The sequence below is a fragment of the Pongo abelii genome, chromosome 1 (genome assembly GCF_028885655.2).
Source record: "Pongo abelii isolate AG06213 chromosome 1, NHGRI_mPonAbe1-v2.0_pri, whole genome shotgun sequence".
Taxonomy (NCBI): domain Eukaryota; kingdom Metazoa; phylum Chordata; class Mammalia; order Primates; family Hominidae; genus Pongo; species Pongo abelii.
The window spans coordinates 215,890,373-215,912,555 of NC_071985.2; the positions used below are offsets into that span (position 1 = coordinate 215,890,373).

The window sequence follows — 22,183 nt, forward strand, 5'->3', positions numbered from 1 at the left end:
CCTGTGATTTCAGGCTGGATCCTGGATGGCATTTGGGGGAGTAGCTCTGAAAGATATTTTGGGGACAACTGGGAAAATCTGCACCTGGACAGTATTTAGATAGCATCAGTGCATTGACCTAAATTCCTGGGTGTGATATGCCATGCAGTTACGTGGCAGAGACATGCTGAAGTACTTAGGGGTAAAGGGTAATGATGCCTGCAACTGACTTTTTTAAAAGTGGGTGTATGTCTCTGTGCGTGTATAATATGGGGGAAGATTGTAGCAACATGTTAACAGTTACCTGGGTGAAGAATATCTGTGTATTGTATTATTCTCTCACCTTTCCTGTAGTTTGAAATTTTTCAAAGTAAAAAGTTATGGGGGACCAGGCGTAGTGGCTCATGCCTGTAATCCCAGCACGTTGGGAGGCTAAGATGGGTGGATCACTTGAGGTCAGCAGTTCAAGATGAGCCTCGCCAACATGTCTCTACTAAAATTACAAAACTTATCTGGGCATGGTGGTGGGCACTTGTAATCCCAGCTACTTGGGAGGCTGAAGCAGGAGAATCACTTAAACCCGGGAGGCAGAAATTGCAGTGAGCCGAGATCATGCCACTGCAATTCAGCCTGAGCAACAGAGTGAAACTCCGTCTCCAAAAAAAAAAAAAAAAAAAGTTATGGGAGAAAAGGCAAAGTAATTAAAAAATAAAATAAATAAAAAATCTGGCAGGTAGAGGGGAGGGGTCGGGCCTGCTTCCTCCAGCTCCCAGATCCCCACTACCCAGTGACTCCGTCTCCTCTCATCTGTACACGGGGACAAAAAGAGAACACGCCTCTGGGGCATGGTGAGGATTCCAGGGAGAGCATTGGTGCACCGTGACCTGGAATGAACCCAGGTGAGCTGAGACAAACCCGTGTGTCCTGCCCCACCCACGGCGCCCCTCCCTGCAGCCCCCCATCTACCCACTGCAGGCGCCCACATAGTCAGTTTCAGGTGGGTGATACTGCTCCAAATAGTGCTGACACAGCCCAACCTCCAGTCCTACAATATTTATATGCCTCCAGGTGACACTTCTGTGCGTGGTTTCCATAAATTCCCAGGGTGAGCCGCTCAGCACTCAAAGTCATTAGAGCTGAGATGTCGCCAAGGGGCCAGAAGGCTCGCTGGGCACAGGGGCTCTCAGGGGCTGCCAGCTCCTGAGGAAACGGCAGGAGGCTGGTGGGCCTTCTACTTTCCAGGTACCCACCGTGTGGCAGGACTTTCCAATGCCTGACTGGCCACTGTGCGCGCAGTGTCTCACCTCACAGAGACTCTATGAAAAGACAGCAAACCAACCCCGAGTGGCCCAGATGGGCAGGGGCGGGGCAGGGTGGGGCAGGGCAGGGCAGGGCGGGGCAGGGGGGGCAGGGCAGGAGCGTACACCTCGCTCCAAGCTCACATGCTTTCCTCCGAGAGTCTCATGGGGGACTCTCAATGCTGAGCACCAGAGCTGCGTGTGAGCATGAAGGGGCTGTGCCACCCATTCCCGGCCCGGTCACCACCGAGCTGGCCCTGGGAGACACAGTCATGGGCCCAGAGATCACCCACGATCACCTGCCAGCACCTCACCAACTCTGCCTCCCTTTAATCCCCACAGACACCTGGGAGGTGGGCGCCACCATTCCATCCTCATCCCACAGCTAGGGCACAAGAAATGATCTGTGCAGGGCCACCCCACCAGCAAAGGGCAGGGCTGGGAATTCAGACCCGGGGTCACGTCTGCTCTGCACAGCTGCACTGGGCATGCAGAAAGGCCATCTTCTACAGGCAATTAGCACAACTCCCTTCCCTGTCTTTATCTCATTCTTATCAACACTTTACAGCTGAGGAAACAAACTGAGATGCTAAATGATGTGCAAAGTCGCGCTGCTTAGGAAATGGGAGGAAAGCCAAACGCAAACCTAGGGTGACCAGTCCTACCCGGTTTGCCCAGGACTGTCCAGGCTGCAACACTGGAAGCCCCAAACCCCATGAAATTCCTCAATCCTGGGCAAACCAAGACACTTGGTCACCCTAACGGGACTCCAGTGCCAATACTCAGCCTCCAAGCCATGGATGGATCCCTCTCTGTGGGCTCTGTCTGATTCCCCACCACTCCTGCCCTCAGAGTCTGACCTGGTTGAGGCCAAGAGGTTGTGCACTAGGAGCAGATCTGCCCTGCCTGACGCATTTCTCAGGGAGGTTCCGGGTGCAACGACCAGTCCACCTCTTCCCAGCAAACTGGTTAAGGTCTCTGGGTCTCTGTTCATTCATCTGTAAGGTGGGTGTGAGGTCATCTTTTGGAGCAGAGACTTCACTAGATGCTGGACTCTCCTAGCTCAGGGCCATGATGGAAGCCTGCGAGAGATGGAGGGATGGACGTCCCTGCCAGCTCCAAGACTGGTGGCCAGACCCCAAATTTCCTTTAACAATCCATTTTGGAATTGATTGTACAAAATTTGGTATTTTTGGTGTGTCTTTCTAGAAAGACGGTTAACTATTTTTACTAGCATTTCAAAGAGGTCTATAAATCACCCTTGTCTACCTCCAAAAAAGTTAACAATTCCTACAGTAAGGCCTACTTGTTACTAAGCACACAAGAAGGTGGACACAGATGTTGGGGTCAACCCAACAACCCAGACCAAGGCATACAGAAAGTGCCACTGCAGAGAATGCTGTCCTGACCTGGCTGTGCCAAAATTTTGCCTTTAAAAACAAAACTAAACTAAAGTCCAGCCAGGTGCGGTGGCTCACACCTGTAATCCCAGCACTTTGGGAAGCTGAGGCGGGCAGATCACCTGAGGTCAGGGGTTCGAAACCAGCCTGGCCAACGTGGTGAAACCTCATCTCTACTAAAAAGACAAAATTAGCCAGGGGTGGTGGTGCATGCCTGTAATCCCAGCTATTTGGGAGGCTGAGACAGGAGAATCGCCTGAACCTGGGAGGCGGAGGTTGCAGTGAGCCGAGATCATGCCTTTGCACTCTAGCCTGTTCAACAAGAACAAAACTCCATCTCAAAAAAACAAAAAACAAAAAAAAAAAAACCTGAAATCTATCAGTGCACCTGGCTATTCTGGAGGAAGTGGAATAGAAAAAGCATCTTGAAGTATGGGCTATTGATATTCTCCTCATTAGTCCTGTTTAATTTCCTTTTGTTTTCTTCAGTTATGACAGCCAGCCTAGCATTTCTTCTCCAGCATCGACACTTTAGGACGGAGCGTTGGGCAGCCAGCTGGGCCATCTGGGCCACCTGGGGCCAGCAACCACCTTTGCTGCGAGTCTTACCCTTGGCAGCTGCTCCAACTTTGCCCTGTATAAGCAGGTGCCAGGGCTGAGCTAGTGCCTGTGCCTGCCCACCACCCTGGGGACCCAGTGAAGACTGAGCCATAGAGAGGGGGCCAGGCATCTTCCGGCTCCTGCACGTGCTGGGCTGCCCTCAGCTCAGCTCAGCTCAGCTCACCTGCAGCCCCCATGAGGAAGGAGTGACCACTGAGCCTCTAGTCAGAGAGGACAGGGAGGCCCAGCAGGGAAGTAACCAGTGCAGGCAGTGATGGCGCCCAGCCTGGGTCTGCTTGACATTCACCGTGGCCTGGGATTGTCTTGTTATCTGTTTGCTATTTGCAAGAAGCAGTAAACTCACAGGCCCAGGCGCAGACCTACAGGGTTCAGCTCCTGACCCCACCACTTCCTGCCTTGGTTTCTTCCATTTTAAAGTGGGTGTGATAATATTAATAGTACCTACTGCACAGAGCTGCCATAAGATGGCTCGAGTTGCTGCTAATGGAGAGCTCAAAGCAGCCTCTGGGACCCATGAGTCTCAATATGGATTAAGTGGGTGGTGGTGGTCTCTCCCCTCATGATCCCCCCCCCCCACCATGCCCATATCAGAGAGGCAGGTCCGTGAGGGCAGGGGCTGCTGCTGGGACCCAGTGCCAAGCACAAGGACTGAAGCTGCAGCCAGTGCCCACCCTGGGCCAGAGGGCCTAGAAGAGCCGGGCAGCACTGATCGAAGGAGACACTGATACAGAGATAGAAGCTGAGATCAGCAGAGAGTGAGCATGCAAACCAGACTACCAGGGAGGAAGAGACGAGTGAGTGCTGAAAGAGAGACAGACAGACAGAGGTAAGGCAGAAGAAAGAACGCCTCTGTGTGCACGAGGGTGCAGGTGAGCAGGTGCAGTCAGGGTTGTTTCTCTGGATTCATTTAACATCTAGAAAGTGAAGCACTAAAGGCAAAATCAGGTCCCTGGCTGAGCCCCCGGCACACAGTAGGAGTCAAAACTCCTATCGGCTCCTTGCCTGACGTAAAGGGATTTCCTATGCCCTGCTGATCGCAGGCAAGCGACTGCCCCTGCCAATCTCCTTTCCTTGGTGCAGCTCGCTCACTCAGCAAACCTCATGGAGCGTCCGTGCCTGCCGGGCCCTGAAGACACAGCATGGCCAGGGAGATGCCCAGAGTCCTGTTTACGGCCCGATGCAGAGAGTGCGATGGAGGAGGGAGTGAGGACTAAGGGAGCCCAGAGGAGAACTAGTGGAGGCAGTTGGGCTCCATGGAGAAAGGGGCAGGAAGTCAGAGTGACCACAAAGATTCTGCCCAATCAGAAGACAGCCTGAGAGTCCCAGCAGGGAGAGCAGTGGGTGCAAAGGCCTGGGGGAATAGAGTGCCCAGGCAGAGCCTTTGGGGGACTGGGACCTGTCCAGTGGCTGGAGAAGGGGAACCCAAGGGATAGCGACCAAGTGCAGCCTGGGGGGCCTTGACTTTGGGCCACAGGCAGCCTGGATGGTTCTGATGCAGGGTCAGATGTGATAGGAGCTTTGTTCTATCACGTCTGCCTCATAGCAGTCAAGCCTCAGCATAAGGCCCACAAAGCGTCCCCAGGCACTGGCTGTGGCTGCCCTGCTCTGCTCTGAGCTCTGCATAGGGGAGCCACGTGGAGCCTGCAGGCCTCGCTTGCATGATATTGAATGGTGGAATCCAGATACCTCACCTGGCCCTCCACCACCCCACACCTGCACCCACGCCTACACCCACACCTGCACCCACACCTGCACCCATGCCTGCACCTACACACGAATATACACCTGTACCCACACCTGCATCTACACCTGCACCCACACCTGCACCTACACCTGCACCTACACCTGCACCCACACCTGCACCCACGCCTGCACCCATGCCTGCACCTACACCTGCACCCACACCTGTACCCACACCTGCACCTATGCCTGCACCCACACCTGCATCTACACCTGCACCCACACCTGCACCTACACCTGCACCTACGCCTGCACCCACACCTGCACCCATGCCTGCACCCACTCCTGCACCCACACCTGCACCCATGCCTGCACCCATGCCTGCACCTACACCTGCACCCACGCCTGCACCTACAGCTGCACCTACACCTGTACCCACACCTGCACCTATGCCTGCACCCACGCCTGCATCCACGCCTGCACCCACACCTGCATCCACGCCTGCACCTACACCTGCACCCATGCCTGCGCCCACGCCTGCACCTACACCTGCACCCACACCTGCATCCACGCCTGCACCTACACCTGCACCCACGCCTGCATCCACGCCTGCACCTACACCGGCACCTACACCCGCACCCATGCCTGCACCCACACCTGCACCTACACCTGCACCCACGCCTGCACCCATGCCTGCACCTACACATGAACATACACCTGTACCCACACCTGCACCTACACCTGCACCCATGCCTGCACACATACCTGCATCCACACCTGCACACACCTGCACCCACGCCTGCACCCACGCCTGCACCTACACCTGCACCCACACCTGCACCTACAGCTGCACCTACACCTGTACCCACACCTGCACCTACGCCTGCACCCATGCCTGCACCTACACCTGCACCCACACCTGCATCCACGCCTGCACCCACACCTGCATCCATGCCTGCACCTACACCTGCACCCACGCCTGCACCCACACCTGCATCCACACCTGCACCTACACCTGCACCCACGCCTGCATCCATGCCTGCACCTACACCGGCACCTACACCTGCACCCATGCCTGCACCCACACCTGCACCTACACCTGCACCTACACCTGCACCCACGCCTGCACCCATGCCTGCACCTACACATGAACATACACCTGTACCCACACCTGCACCTACACCTGCACCCATGCCTGCACACATACCTGCATCCACACCTGCACACACCTGCACCCACGCCTGCACCCACGCCTGCACCTACACCTGCACCCACACCTGCACCTACAGCTGCACCTACACCTGTACCCACACCTGCACCTACGCCTGCACCCATGCCTGCACCTACACCTGCACCCACACCTGCATCCACGCCTGCACCCACACCTGCATCCATGCCTGCACCTACACCTGCACCCACGCCTGCACCCATGCCTGCACCTACGCCTGCACCCACACCTGCATCCACACCTGCACCTACACCTGCACCCACGCCTGCATCCATGCCTGCACCTACACCGGCACCTACACCCGCACCCATGCCTGCACCCACACCTGCACCTACACCTGCACCTACACCTGCACCCACGCCTGCACCCATGCCTGCACCTACACATGAACATACACCTGTACCCACACCTGCACCTACACCTGCACCCATGCCTGCACACATACCTGCATCCACACCTGCACACACCTGTACCCACACTTGCACACACACCTGCACACACACCTGTACCCATGACTACACACAAACCTGTACCCATGCCTGCATCTACACCTGAACCCACACCTGCACCCATGCCTGAACACACACCTGTACCCACACCTGCACCCACGCCTGTACCTACACCTGAACACACCTGCACCCATACCTGCACTCATGCCTATATCTACACCTGAACACACCTGCACCCACACCTGCACCCATGCCTGCACCTACACCTGAACACACCTGCACCCACACCTGCACCCATGCCTGTACCTACACCTGCACACACCTGCACCCATGCCTGCACCTACACCTGAACACACCTGTACCCACACGTGCACCCACACCTGCACCCATGCCTGCACCAACCCTGCACCCACACCTGCACACAAGCCTATACCCACACTTGCACACAAACCTGTACCCACACCTGCACACATCCCTGCATCCACACCTGCACACACACCTGCACGCACACCTGCACCCACACCTGCACCCACACATGCACACAAACCTGTACCCACACACCTGCACACACAACTGTACCCACACCTGCACCCACACCTACACCCACACCTGCACCCATACGTGCACAGTATCTGCTCAGCACCCATTTGCCCGTGCTTTGCCAGAGGGGGCATCACCAACATCTTGAGGCTGAGACTCTAGGTTCCCCTTGGTGACAGTGTGGGGGGGTGGGGAGGCCACAGGGAGGGATGGCTCAGCCAAGGCAGTTGCCCTGCTTCTCACATAGGCTGTGAGAACTGCAGGGAAGGGTGGTTCTCAGTTTCCACATGTAAATCCACATCCAAGACTACTGGGCGGTGGTGGACATGAAGGGTCAGAATTGACGTGACCAAGACAAAGCTGGGACCAGCCCAGAATAGGTAGGGCTGGGGAGGAGGAGGGGGAGAGTTGGGGTTTCCAGGCTTGATCAGACCCCCAGCTCCCAACTGGACACTGCCCAAAAGACTCAAGCCACAGTCAAGAACTTATGTGATACAGCCACGTGTTGCTTAATGACAGGAATAATGCCGTTCTGAGAAAGGCATCATTAGGCAATTTTGTCATGTGATCACAGAGTGAACTTACACAAATCTAGGTGGTAAAGCCTACTGCACACCTCAGTTATGCTGTATAGCCTGTTGCTCCTAGGCCTCACACCCGTACAGCATGAGACTGTACTGAACACTGCAGGCAACTGTAACGCAATGGTATTTGCGAATCTGAACATATCTAAACATAGAAAAGGTACAGTAAAATACGGTATTGTAATCGTATAGGACCATCATCATATGTGTGGTCTGTTGTTGACTGGAAGTCACTATGCAGCACGTGGCTACGTTAATATAACTGACCAGTTTCCCTCCCTTTCACACGCAAGCACAGGCATCAGCTCACGCTTCTCAGGGGCCCTCCCACTAAATGACCTCCAGAGAGCCTGGCCCACCCCGCTCTCACTCCCCGCTCTCACTCCCCTCCTGGGTTCCTTCCTGGGCTCCTCAGATCAGTGGCAGGTGTGTCTGCCCCACGGCTGGGCACATGTATGGGACTGACCTGCATCCTCTCCTGTGGGTGAGACTCCCTCACTGGGGCACCTGATCTGCAGGACCTGTGCTGTCACTGGGCTGGTGTCACCACCCACTCAATGAAGCTACCTTCTCTCCCCAGGTACCTGGGAGGAGCCAAGAGCCCGGTCTTCACCTGTGGTCAGCAGCCCCCATCAGGGCCCACTAGTCGTGTGAACACCATGGGCCAAGGGTCCCAGGGGTAGCTGGAGCCCTGGATGGCTCAGAGTCAGGCAGAAGGGAAGAGCTGGTGTGGGAAAAAAGGGGAGATTTGGGGAAGAAAGAAAGCAAAGGAGAGAGAGAAGCCAAGTCAATGCCTGCATTTGCACTGCAGGACAATACAGAGAGAATAAGACACTGGCCCTGCTCACAGATATTTTGCCCTCTGGAGGGAGGACGGTGTGGGCATACACACCCACAAGACGCAATGGAACACGGGGCTGATGAGGCAGAGGACGGCAGATTAGGCGGGGGCTTCAGAATCAGAGGCACCCTGAGATCCTGGCTCCACCACCGAGTGTGTGGTCCCGGGCACCCTGAGATCCTGGCTCCACCACCGAGTGTGTGGTCCTGGGCACCCTGAGATCCTGGCTCCACCACCGAGTGTGTGGTCCCGGGCACCCTGAGATCCTGGCTCCACCACCGAGTGTGTGGTCCCGGGCACCCTGAGATCCTGGCTCCACCACCGAGTGTGTGGTCCCGGGTACCCTGAGATCCTGGCTCCACCACCGAGTGTGTGGTCCCGGGCACCCTGAGATCCTGGCTCCACCACCGAGTGTGTGGTCCCGGGCACCCTGAGATCCTGGCTCCACCACCGAGTGTGTGGTCCCGGGCACCCTGAGATCCTGGCTCCACCACCGAGTGTGTGGTCCCGGGCACCCTGAGATCCTGGCTCCACCACCGAGTGTGTGGTCCCGGGCACCCTGAGCGAGTCCTGTGACCACAATGATACAACAACTGACACGTGATGCTTCTTCCCACCAGGCACAGCCCTGGGACCTGCATGTACATGGAGCTGCTTAGTCCTGGGGCAGGTTCTATAATTATCCCCCATTTTACAGGAAGGAAACTGAGGCCATCAGTGGGAAGGCCAGCCAACCCAGCCCCTGAGCCCACACTGACCACCATTCAAGCCCACTCAGACAAGGCATGCGGGGGCAGCCGGGAATGCCTCCTGCAGAGGTTGCCTCCTGTGGACCTTCCCTGCTGCCCAGCTGCCAGGCTCACAGAGGACCATTGCGTAGCAGCCACTCTGCCTGAGTGTACATTAGGCACTAGCCTACACCCTCTGCACATGTGACCTCATTCATTCTTCCCAACCACCCAGGGAGGGAGCCTCCCTAATTACACCCAGGGCCTGACCTCCACTGCATTAAGCCCTCAGCCTAGCGGCTGACATTCAGCGGATCCATGTCCATGGCTCTATTTGTTCCTTGCCAAGTTCCAAAAGGACTGGGCAGCTGCCCCTTGGGCATCTGCCCTCCCCCTCTCCCTGCTGCCGGGCTCAGAGGGGAGGGGGATGTGGAAAAGACACACAGAGTGGAGGGGAGGTGAGGATCGGGGGCTGGCTGCTGCCAGCTAAGACTGGGGGGTGGCTCACAAGGACAGGACTGCCCCTGCTGTGCCAGCGCCCCTTCCTCACCTCCTGTCCCACATGTCCTCTCCACGATGTCTGTTCGTCCACCTTCCCTGTACTGGTTCCCTTTCTCCTCCAGGTTCCGTCCTGCTCCAGGTCAGGCTTCACCAAGCCTGTTCCCTGAGCCATCAGCTCCCAATTTATTTTTAAAATCATGAAATCTTTTCATCACCTAAATCTTCTGGTTGGGGGGAAACCAAGTGTTAGACACAGGAAAGATCTGAGCTCCTCCAGGTGAGGTGAGAGGGTCCTGGAGGCCTGACCCTCAGCCATCGACTGCCCCACAAGACGTGCCTTGAGATGCTCTTCACCACCTCCAGGCCCGAGTTTGCAACCAGCCAACTTATTTCTGACCCTCCACAGAAGAAGGCCCTATGGGGTCCCAAACCCACCCCTACCTCCCATGCCTCACAAACTTCCTGAAAGGGAGTCCTTCTGAACATCTAACTTCGAGCCTTCCTGATGCTGGAAAATGCTTGTTTTCCTTGTGAACTTGTTCTCGTCAGAGCCTCCTGGGAAGTCTCCACAATCTTTAGAAAATCCATTTCTCAAGTTTTGCTTGCCAACTTTTAATTTAAAAAACATAACAGGGTGACAACCACAATGACACACACATTACCAAAAAAAATTAAGACAAACTGCCGAGCAGAGCCGACTCCATGCAGTGATAGGACGCGAGACCCTGCACGCTCTGGCAGTGGCCCAGACACCGGGCGCTCCTCCTCAGCAGCTCCTGGGCGCTGGGAGGGCCTGGTGCATCTTTTCACCCTCACGCCAATTTGCATACCATTACCCAAGAAGCCCTGCGCCTGAATTTCTCTTTTGCAAATTCCCACCCGTTTCGTGTCATAAATAAGATAGGAGACAGAAAACTAATACAGCCGAGTGATGCATTATTCATGCCGCGTCACACTTGTATGATAGATTTACAACAGCTAATACATGCAAACTAAGTTTAGGCACTAAACATGAAAATTAAGGGTGGGGGAGGCGGCTGGGGTGGGGGGTGGGCAGCAGAAATCAGGGGCTGTTGGTGTCCAGGAGCCCAAAGAAGTTTCTTCTCTGTCCTGCTTAGGGACAAAAAGCATGAGTGCCGGTATGAGAGGCCAGTGCAGAGGTATCGGCAGGAGGCGTCAGACGCAGAGCAGATTGCTGACAGCACGCACTTCACGAAGCACCTTTATGCTCCGAAGCTGGTTAAAACCAAGCCTCGGTCAGCTGCTCTGCAACGCCCCCACCACACTTGGGGAAACATCACAGACAGAGCCCATCTCCCTAAGGGGCTTCTGGCCTTAACCACCCTTTACTGAGCACCTGCTCTGCGTCAGGCCTGGCCTTGGGCCACCAGGATAGGATGGTAACAATGGGAGCCAGCCAGGCCCAGTCCCACCCTACTCAGCTTCAGTCTGGTTAATCCCATAACCGGCCCCAGGATGTCAGCATGTAGCTGTGGTGTGTGTCGGAGGTGAAATGGTCCAGACAGGCTTCTCCAAGGATGGGAAGTCCGGGTCTAATGGGGGAGGGGCTGCCTCAGTTAACCCCACCACAGCCCCGCAAGGCAGGAACCGGGCCTGGGGTCCAAATGCTGACGCCACTCGCCCTGAGTTCCAGCACTTTCCAGGCAGGACCCAGGCCTGTGCTTCTAGCAACTGCACCAGGGAGGCTGCAAATCTGCTTGGGGGAAGGGGGTTGCCATAGAAACACCGCAAGGCTGGTGCGGGGGCAGGTCCAGGCAGGGTTCTCACCCTTGAGTGACACTGTTGTCCATCTGTCCCTGGCTGCCATCCAGGCAGGAACTATCCCTACTGGCCACAGACCCTCCGAACAAGCCCCTTCTGCAAATTCCTCCCTCCCCTCTCTTGGGAGGGGCCTCCCTGCCCTACTTCCTTGAAGGCACAGTTCTTCCCAGGACACTTCCCTAACTGCCCCAGCGCAGAAAGAATGCCTAACCCCCCGAATCTCACCTTCTTGCAGAGTCCTGCGAGGGCCCTGCGATCGCCCTGCACGGGCGGCTCCGCCGTGGAGGAGGAAGGTGCTGGCACACTCACCCCTAACTGGCTGAGAGGCTGCGCCGTGCCTGGCCCTGGGACTCACTGGTTAACAAGGCAGTGAGGCGCCGTTTCCATGGTGCTTACATCCCAGTGGTGCAGACGGACAACTGCACTCAAGGAGATAACTGCAGAAAGTGAACAACACTCTGAAGGCAATAAAGCCGGGTGATGTGCTGAGACCATGAAGGTGTAGGGATGACTCGGCTGGAGCAGTCAGGGTGGCTTCACTGAGGAGGCGGCAGTTAAGCTGAGACCCAAGCTAAAGAAGAGCCACACAGGAGGGGAACGGTGCTTCAGGCAGAGGGAACAACAGAGGTGAAGGCCTGGTGGTAGGAAGGAGTTTGGCCTGGTGGTGGGAAGGGGCCAGCATGGCTGCAGACTGCAAGCCAAAGGGCCTGGATTCTAGTCCACATCCCTATCTATTAAATGGGCCTAGCGGGTCACTCCTCAGCGTTGTGGAGATCCAATAGCATAATGTGTATTCACAGCCCAGCCGGGTCCCCAACGCCCCACGCTGTCACTACTGTTGTCCTCCCACAAGCCAGGGTGGCAGAGACCCCAGCCCACACCTTGTCAGGGAGCAGCGTCGCAGGGCACTGGCCCTCCATGCAGCCGAGCACACCCCGTGTGCCGCAGGCCTGCTATCAGCCTGTTCCCAATAAGTTTTTTTAAATTAAGATGCAACAATCATCCCACAGCCAGCTTCCCCCTCCAGCGATCGGTTAAAATGAACTCCAGACGACTGGATTAGACTTTGAAGGCGGTGCGATCTAGATCATGAACGCGGAGGACGCGGTGTTGACACGGGCCCCGGTGAGCGACATTACTATTTAACAGGCCTCGCTTCTGCCTCTGCTGGGATCAAGGAGCTGAACAAGCAGTTGGTGGGCAAGTGTAAAACCCAGAGACAGACCGCGGGTGCCAGCTCTGCAGGGGATGGTGGCACGAAACAGGTCAAGGCGGCCCAGCAGGGACCAGCCGGACAAGGTGCAGAGTCCAGGCCATGTGGGCCTCAGGGAGGCAGTCTTCAGCTCAGGGGCCCCACCCCTGGAGGCCTTCTGGCCACTCGTGGGCTGCTCTGGCCTGGGCGTGGCTCGCGGTGCTCTCTTCTGGCCAGAACATCACTTCCCCTCTTCCTTCATAGTCACACACCAACTCACCCGCATAGCCGAGCTCGGGGATCCTGACCTCCAGACAATTGTCTCCTGCTCCTTTCCTGCCTCCAGCTGGGTCTGGCACCCCTCTCGCCTCCTCTGGGATCCCGCCTCCCCTGGGCTTTCCCTGTCCCTGGTCTCATAACACTGGGCGGAAGCTGACAGTCCCAGCTCTGTCTCTGCACACTGGACTCCGAGCTCCTGGACTGCTGAGCCCACCTTGCTCATTTCTGTGCCTCCAGCACCTCACACAGAGAGCCTGGAATCGGTAGCCCCTGCTAGGTGCCAGTGATCCAGGCACTGTGGAAACAAAGATGAACACAACACAGTCCTCGGCCCAGAAGGCGTGCTCATGGAAACAAGAGGAGCTCTTGGGAGTTACATCTGACGCAGACAGAAAGCTTCGGGGGCCCAGGCAGCCCAAAGGAAACTGAGCCTTCTGCCTACCAAGGTGGGTGGGTTAAGCACAGGGGTTAAGACTCAGAATGCCTGTGTTCAAATCCCAACCCTGCCTCTTCTAGCTGTGTGACCTTGGGCAAGTTACTTAACCTCTCTGTGCCTCCGTTTCCTCCTCTGTAAAGTGGGAATAATCGTATTCATCTCAAAGCATGATTTGAGGATTAAATGAGATCCTACAGGTAAAGTGCAAAACTCATTTCTGGTCCAAAGGAATCGCTCAATAAACATTGGTTTGGATTACTTCCTGAGGGAGGGAGGAATCAGAAAAAGCCCCTTAGAGGTAACACAGTCCTAGATTAAGCCCCTGTGTTTTCACATTTGGTCCTGGGCCATGCTAGCCACACCCTCAGCCAAAGCACATGCCTGGGTCTCCTGGCTTGGAGCATTGAACAGCTCCAAGAATCTCAAACCCCACAGGGGGTTTTCTCAAGCCTGGGGCAGATTCTGCCACATGGCTGCCAGCAAGGAATGCCCTTCCTCTGAAGACAGGCGTTCTGCTGCAGACATCGCACGCAAGGCACAACCGACAGATGCTGAGCCCTAGGCACACATATGAGACCACAGCCAGTGAGAGAGCAGCAGCAGCCCCGGCTCCAGGCGGCTCCCCCAGGCCTGGCTGGCCATGTAGTGGCCACTTTGGTGAGCATGGAGCCGGGCAGCCCAGAAGCAGGTCAAGCAGTCGTTAGCAGCAACCAGACGGAGCCATTTCCAGATCTCCAGCGCCACGGTGGGGCCGGCTTCCCCTGTATTCCAAGCAGCAGGAGCATGGCTTTATTAAATATGCATAGCAATCACCTTGTTACTGTGCCGAATGGTTGTATGTACTGAAGGCAAGCTGCCCGCACCGTGCAGCGAACAGAAACTTTTCCGTCTCCCTGGCTGCACACGGGGGCGTGTGCTCCCTCTGGCCCTTGCTGCAGAGGCTCCCTGGCCACCCCTTCCTCCATCTCACCTCCCTCCAGCCAGCAGCCCTCCTGATGCGCCTCGAGGTGTGCAAAGCAGGTGAAAGGCCATGTTGATCCCCTTCTTTACAGCAGCTGGTCCAGAACTAATCTTAAATCATCACAGCCTCATGCTGCAGCCTGGTGGCCACTGGGGCCCCTGGGATGGTCGCGCCAGAGCTGAGTTCTGTGGGCTGGGAGTTGACTGCACTACGGCTGGCAAGGGGCAAAAACAGGTGAGAGCCAGGCAGGGCCTGACCCGGGCCCCTGTCCTTCCCTTCACCATCCGTCCCATGCTCCTGGACGGCTGTCGGCAGGAGGAAGGCTGTCTTCCAGTGAGGCGAGAGGATGGCAGACCTGCAGTGTGGGCTCAATGCCCCACACCCACTGACAACACCGACCCTGGGAGCAGCTTGATTTTCCAAATAAACGACATATACAGCAACACGGATTTAAGATAGGTAAATTATTACAATGACAGCAAGTAACGTTCATCCAGCCCTCGCCACGTGCCAAGACTGTGTGAAACGGCCCTCTCACTTCAATGTTCTCGGTTTGTCCTCCTGCTAACTCCCCACTGGTACTGTTATCATTCCATTTTACAGATGAAGTAACTGAGGCCCAGGAAGGCTCCATGACTTATCCAAGGTTGCATAGCTTGGCAGGGGCACAGCTACGGTCCCGTCTGAAGCAGCCTGCTCTCCAACTGCACACCTCCAAGGGGGTAGGGTGCCAGCTGCCTGGAGTTGGAAGTGGCCAGGACACGGGCAAGGGCTGCTGTCTTCAATGATGCCTCCCCAGTTCTACCCCCTCCTGAAGTCTCAAGTGCTCCTGAGCTGCCAGAAGAGCCTGGGAGGAGCCCCACAGGCCCAACTCATAGAGGCAGCTCTGTGCCCTGGGGCCGTGCCACTCACACCTCCCCTGCCAGCAGCCAGCAGCCACTTCTCTGCTCTCGCAGGCCCCTGCCTATAGTTTCTGGCTTCCCCTCCCTCCAGACCCCTTCATTAAAAGATTCTTCCTTGGAAACCCCTCTCAGTTCACCCTGCCTCCTGTTTCCTGAGCTGCCTCCTACCTGGTGTGTCCCAATTCTCCTACTGGCAGCACTGAGAATGTCCTCTGGCCAACAGGAGGCTGAGGGCCTGCACCCTCCCATCCCATTCTCTCTCTGTTCTTGGCTTCCTCCTGTCTCAGGCCCCATTCCCCTCATATTGAGAACAGGGGCTGGGTCTCCCTCATCAGACTAGAGGCCCTCAAAGGGCAGGCTGTGCCTCCTCCATTAGACTGGAGGCCCTCCAAGGGCAGGCTTTGTCTCTCTCCACAGACTGAAGACCCCGCCTCCAAAGACAGGCTGTGTCTTCCACATCAGACTGAAGGTTGCCCCAAGGGCTGGGTCTCCCCCAGCAGATTGGAGACCCCCAGACGAGCAGGCTGGGCTTCCTTTCCTCCTCACACTACTGCCCTGAATGGGCGCCCAGCACACTAGGCCTACAGGCCGAGCACCTGCCCATCAGTATTCTCCTGGGCTGAGTCAGACCCTGTGCTAGGGGGTGTGCAGGAGACCGCTTGCAGAGCAGTCAGATCTGCTGTGAGGACAGTGCTCAGACACTTGGGGGCTGCTAGGAGAGGCAGGCCAAGGGGTCAGACATGTCCTCCTTCTTCCTGGCTTGAGACCCAGATGGGTCAGGGGACCCGAAAGGGCCTGGGAAAGCTAGTGCCCCTCGCTTACCTTCCTCTCAGAAGGCCGAGGAAGTGCAAGGCCCTTGGAGGAAAGAGATGGGGTTGGGTGGGCTGGGGTGATAGCAGGGAAGCCCCCAGCGTGAATCAGAGGCTGGGAAGGGAGTCTGCAGCTGCAGTTGCTCCAGCTGTTCTTGGGAGAGAAAGGGGACTGAGGAACCAGGAACGCTAAGGCAGGAGTTTCCCTCCTGTTGGTGTCTCACTGTCCCTTGGCCCAGCCCAGTAGCACCAGTGAGGTCAGAGGTCCTCAGTGCCAGGTCCTGGCATAAGTCCAGGACATGAGGTTGGAGCTCATGCCGCCCATGAAGGGTGCCCAGCCCAAGAGTCACCATCAGCCCCTAGGCCCCTGCTCCTCAGAGGAGCAAAAGCTCACCCGCTGGTCCTGCACATGGCACTGCCTCTCCCTCCTGTCTAAGGAGCTGGGCTGGGTAACTCCACCTCCCCTTCCCAGCACCCAGGAAGAGCAGCTGATCAGTTATCTCCTGGGCTGGCACTGGCCAGGTACCATGGCTTCCAAGCATCATCTCACTCCATGAGAGATGGTTAATTTTATGTGTCAACTTGACTGGGCCACGAGGAGCCCAGATATTTGGTTAAACGTGGCTCTGGGTGTGACTGTGAGGGTGTCTCCGGATAAGATTAGCATCTGAATGGTAGGCTTAGTCATGCACACAGCCCTCCCAGTGTGGGTGGGTCTCACCCAATCTGCTGAAGCCTGAATGGAAAAGGCTGGGAGGGGAGAATTCGCTCCCTGCCTGACTACCTTCCACTGGTTCTTTCCTGCCTTCAGAATCGCACTGAAGCATCAGCTCTTTTGGGGTCTCAGGTCTGCCAGCTTTTGAACTGGAAGGCACACCACCAGCTCACAGGTTCCCAGGCCTCTGTAGTCACACTAAACTATGCCTGCAGCTCGCCTGGGTCTCCAGCTTGCTGTCCACAGATGCTGGAGCTTCACAGCCTCCACCGCCCCATGAGCTGACTCTTTATAATAAATCTCTTCCTATATACGTGTGTATACATATACACGCACATACACACACTTACATACATCCCATTGGTTCTGTTCCTCTGGACAACCCTGACTGATACAGTAAGGAAAAGGATTCCAGGAACGGGACACTTATTCCCATTACAGACTGGAAGCCTCGTGCTCCCACGGGGGCCAGCACAGAGGAGCCCAGATTTAAGTGGCAGAACTGAAAGACAGTCTGGTTGGTCTGGCTCCAACAACAGCACCTCTGTGCTGCTACAACACCAGAAAAGCAAGCCAGGGAAAGGGGTGGGCCGCATCCCCCGGACTCAGCCCCCAGTCTCAGAGCTCATCCATAAGGCCCCGTGCCTCAGTTTCCCCCTTTGTCAAATGAGAGTTGTGTCATCTGGAGCCCAGCCCTGATCATCTGTGCTCTTAAGATCCCAGCACTCCACTTAGTGTTTCTGCCAGGCTGTTGAGCAGCTGATTTACAGCTGCATGAGACAGAACTAGGCAGGCGAATGAAGACCGCCCCTCATGAGGAAGCGCCGTGGGAGGGCTCCACTCCAGGCCAGGTGGAGACTCATTGTAATCGATAATCCAAACAAATCAAACATCACCAAAATACCTCTTGGGGAACCATGCTGAGTCTCCCGCCCAGGATGGACTACAGGTGTGGTGAGGTGAGCGGGCAGTGCTATTGGTCAGAGACAGGCATGGGCCTAGGCTGAGCCAGGGACGAGCCCCCCAGACCAGTCCCTCATCCTGGGGGCCAAGGCATGGACAGTGCTGGAACCAGGGCAAGGCAGGACCCAGGCAGCCTCTCCCTCCATGTGGTTTGAAGAGCCCAGCGGATGGCTGCATCCACCCTGGCCACACCCTCAGTATTGCCCGGGCTCTGTGGGTACAAGTCCTGGGTACCAGTCCAAGGACAGGGACCCCAATCCCACTTCCACAGGCAGCAACCGACACAACTCAGGATCCAGGCCACAGCGCAGTGCGGCTGGGCGCTTTCTGCTCTTGGTAGCCTTGGCGATGTGTGGCAGAGGAAGAGGTCAGGCCCAATAGGTACCTTGGGCCCCCTCTGCTTCCAGACAAACTCTGCCCAATCGATCCCTGGGACGCCACTGGGAGCTGAAAGCGGTGCCGGGGTGGACATAAGAAAAGGTCAGCAGAAGGGAGGCAGGCCTTCAGGGCCACAAGCCAAAGGACAGTGCAGTACCTGAGGCTGCAGGGTGGTAGCTTCCAGGACAGTGACCCGGGGCCCACAGCTGGCCCACACGGCATCCTCCAGGCTCAACAGGGTGCGGACAGGCCCAGGCCCCACAGTCAGGCACACAGGAGGGCTCTCCAGGTCCCACAGGACACCTCCTGCAGGGAGAGAGGGGAGGCAGGTCAGGGGCCAGGAGCATCAAGCAGGTCCCCTGGGAAAGCAGGCCAGCAGCAGGGGGCTCAGCGGGGCCCCCCACACCCTCTCCCCGCTCTCCAGGGCCTTTCTCTCTCCATCAGCTGGGTGGTGGCTGTCCCCATCTGCCTCCGACTCCCACTATTCATGTCCCACACCCAGCCACCCCTACTCTCAGATTCGTCCCTTCCTTCCTCCCTCCATTCTCTTTCCCCCTTCCCTTCCCTGCCTCTCTCTCTCTTTCCCTCTCTCCCATTCATTCATTCTGCGCACACGTAGTAAGCACCTACTCCACGCCAGGCCATGCACTGGGCGCTGGGAAGACAGAAAAGAATCAGACACAGACCCCGCCCTCAAGGAAGCCCCACTGGTCAGAGCAACCAACAGGTTAATCAACAGTTATCACATGACACGCCAAGCACAAATGAGCAGGCGTGCACAAGGGCCTTGAGAACTGCTGAGATGGAAGGAACTAACTCTGCACCGGGGGAAATCCAGGGAGGCTTCTCAGAAGAGGCAGCATGATATGGTGGAAAGTGTCCTGGACCCGGAATCGGGAGACTTGGAGTCTGGCCCTGGTTCTGCTACTACTAACTTGCTAAGGACCTTGAGCACATCTCTACCCTTCATGAGGCCTCAGTTTCACCATCTGTAAAATGGGGTGGGGAGCTGACAAGATTGTCTCTGAGGACTTTTCTGATGCTGTAGCTTATCTAGACTGAATCTTGATTTCTCATGAATCTTCTGGCCGACTCCAGGGCACTTCTGTTCAAATTTACCAAGATCTTTCTCCTCCAGAAACACCACTGCTGCCAAGTGAGGTGGAGGGTGGTTTGTTTTTTTTTTTTGTTTTTTTTTCTTTGAGACAGAGTCTCGCTCTGTCTCCCAGGCTGGATTGCAGTGGCACAATCTTGGCTCACTGCAACCTCTGCCTTCCTGGGTTCCAGCGATTCTCTTGCCTCAGCCTCCGAAGTAGCTGAGATTATAGGCGCCTGCCACCACACCTGGTTAATTTTTTGTATTTTTTAGTAGAGACAGGGTTTTGCCATGATGGCCAGGCTGGTCTCAAACTCCTGACCTCAAGTGATCCACCCGCCTCAGCCTCCCGAAGTTCTGGGATTACAGGCGTGAGCCACCGTGCCTGATCCAGAGGATGTTCTGAGAGGCAATGAATCCCCAGTCTGCCATCCCTGAAAACCAAACAGACCTAGGAGCCTGGCCCAAGCAAGGTCCTCCCCTCCCCCGGGATGCTCAGCGCACCCAAGAACCATTTTCTCCGGCATCCAAACGGCACGCGCCAAGATTGTTTCTTCTTAGAAGTCACACCTGATACCACACAGAACCCCGGTGGCTGCCCTGTCTTGTCAGGGTGCCAGGTGGGAAACGGGGTTGAAGAGGAAGCTGGGGCCCAGCCTGGAGCAGCCTGGGCCATGGCACGCTCTGGAGAGACAGGCAGCCATGCCGGGGGACTGGGAGGCAGGACACAGCTAGCTGTGAGCTTGTCAGTGCCCTGCTATACCACCTGCCCTCCACTGGGTCCCTGGTAAGAGTACAGAGCAGCCCATCACAGGCAGACCCTTCCCCTCTGAGCCAGCTGCTTGATGGCACGATGGGGCACAGCTGTCTCCAAAGCTGGAAGGGCCCCAGGGTACGTGATGGACGCCACTGCTGGGGTGTGGTCACTAGAGCCAAACTAGACTCCCACTCCCTCCCCGTCCTTCCCTACCATACCCTGTCCTATCCCATGCTCTGCCTGGCCCAGTTTTCCCTCCCTCCCCACCTCTTTCCCATCTATAAAACAGGTTCCCCTTCTGCCCTTATGCCCTACTTAAAATGGGCAGACTCCAAGCTCCACTAAGAAGCAGGGGAACAGGGACTCCCCTCGACCTCCAGGCACACAGAGTGCTGTGCCCAGCCATCCAGCGTGAGCACAAGGGAAGCAGGCAGAGCAGGGCAGTCCTCGGCCTCAGAACTTCTGTGTGAACTTGGACAGGGGGCTTTGCCTCTCTGGACCTCAGTTTCCCTTATCTGCACACTGGGCATGATCACCACACCTGCCCTTCTCCGGATGTTGCAGGGAGTCAATACAATATGCAAGAATATTTATCTGGGCACACAGTCAGGGGCCTTGACAGCAGTTGTTACGTAGCATTCTGTATCCGCACACCAGGCCCTCCTTCCTTGAATTATTTCCTTAACTCCCAACAAGCCTGTGTGGTAGATACTATTATTATCCCTGTTCATAATGGAGACAACCGAGACACAGCGAGTTTAAATAACTACCCCAATTCACTCAGCTACAAAGGAGTCTGTGTCCGTGGCTCTTACTGTTTGATGCCATTTGCCACAACACAACAGTGTGTGGAAGCAAGTGCTGACTTCACTTAACCAATGTGACAACGGCGACCCATGGAGCTAAGACCTTGCACAAAGACACCCAAGGGGTGACAGGCCAGATGGGTTTTGAACTTGGCTGTCTGACTCTGGGCCTGGCCTGCTTCTCCAACCCCACTGCCCTCTCAGGTTTCTGAAGGCCTCTGCAGCTGGGGCCTGGTGTCCAGGAGGGGCGAGTGACCCAAAGGCGGCCAGGCCTCCGCCAGGGACGCTGGCCCACAGCAGGATGCTGGAGCCAAGAAAATGCAAGGCTTTGAGCGCCCCCCAGTGGCCAGAGTTGAGTAGTGTTCGTGGCTGGAAGCTGGAGTCTAATTAGGCTGCTATGGCTGAGATGGGGGCTGGGACCCCTCCCAGGGAAAAAGCAGCCAGGGATGCTGAGAAAACACCCCCCCCGAAACTGGAAAGTGGGGCTCTATCCAACAGTGATAGCCACCGGAGCCCTTGCATCCACTCCCCTGGAACAGAGCCTCGCTGTGGCAGCCTAGGGTAGGAGCTAGGGTCTAAAACCCTAAGGACTGCATGAATCCCATTCCTGCATTTGCTGGGAGTCTCCAGAAATCCTCTAAGAAGTCGACTCCAGGGCAGAATGATGAACTGTGATCAAATTTAATAATGCTAATACTGTTAGATCAAAAAACTCATAAAGGCCGGGTACGGTGGCTCACACCTGTAATCCCAACACTTTGGGAGGCCGGGGCAGGCGGATCACCTGAGGTTGGGAGTTCGAGACCAGCCTGGCGAACATGGTAAAACCCCTTCTCTACTAAAAATACAAAAATTAGCTGGGTGTGGTGGTGTGCGCCTGTAATCCCAGCTACTCAGGAGGCTGAGGCAGGAGAATCACTTGAACCCGGGAGGCCGAGGCTGCAGTGGAGCGCCACTGCACTCCAGCCTGGGTGACAGAGTGAGACTCTGTCTCAAAAAAAAGCTCATAAGGGACACTGGACAAGAGTCCCTGAGTAGAGGGCCCATGGCGGAATCCTGAACAAGAGACTTCCCCTTGCTGGGACTCCATTTTCCTATCTGCACCATAACAAAACTTTGTCCTCTGAGATTATTTCCAGCTCTCACACACCATGATTCTGAGATCATAAACCCAATTGCTGTGAGCTCTGGTGAGAGCCATCCCTGCCTGATGGGAGCCCCGCCCTTTCCACCCCCTCCTCCCCTTACCCTCCAGTGG

The 22,183-nt window shown here is 56.3% G+C and overlaps 1 protein-coding gene across 1 annotated transcript in view; it reads right to left on the bottom strand.

Annotated features, from left to right (window-relative positions):
* ARHGEF10L (Rho guanine nucleotide exchange factor 10 like) overlaps window positions 1–22,183 on the bottom strand; it is a gene marked incomplete at its 5' end in the record, with an annotated part of 123,390 nt that overhangs the window by 15,940 nt on the left and 85,267 nt on the right. The window contains 1 exon segment of the mRNA NM_001134135.1: window positions 18,424–18,572. Within this exon segment, the coding sequence (NP_001127607.1) occupies window positions 18,424–18,572 (149 nt within the window).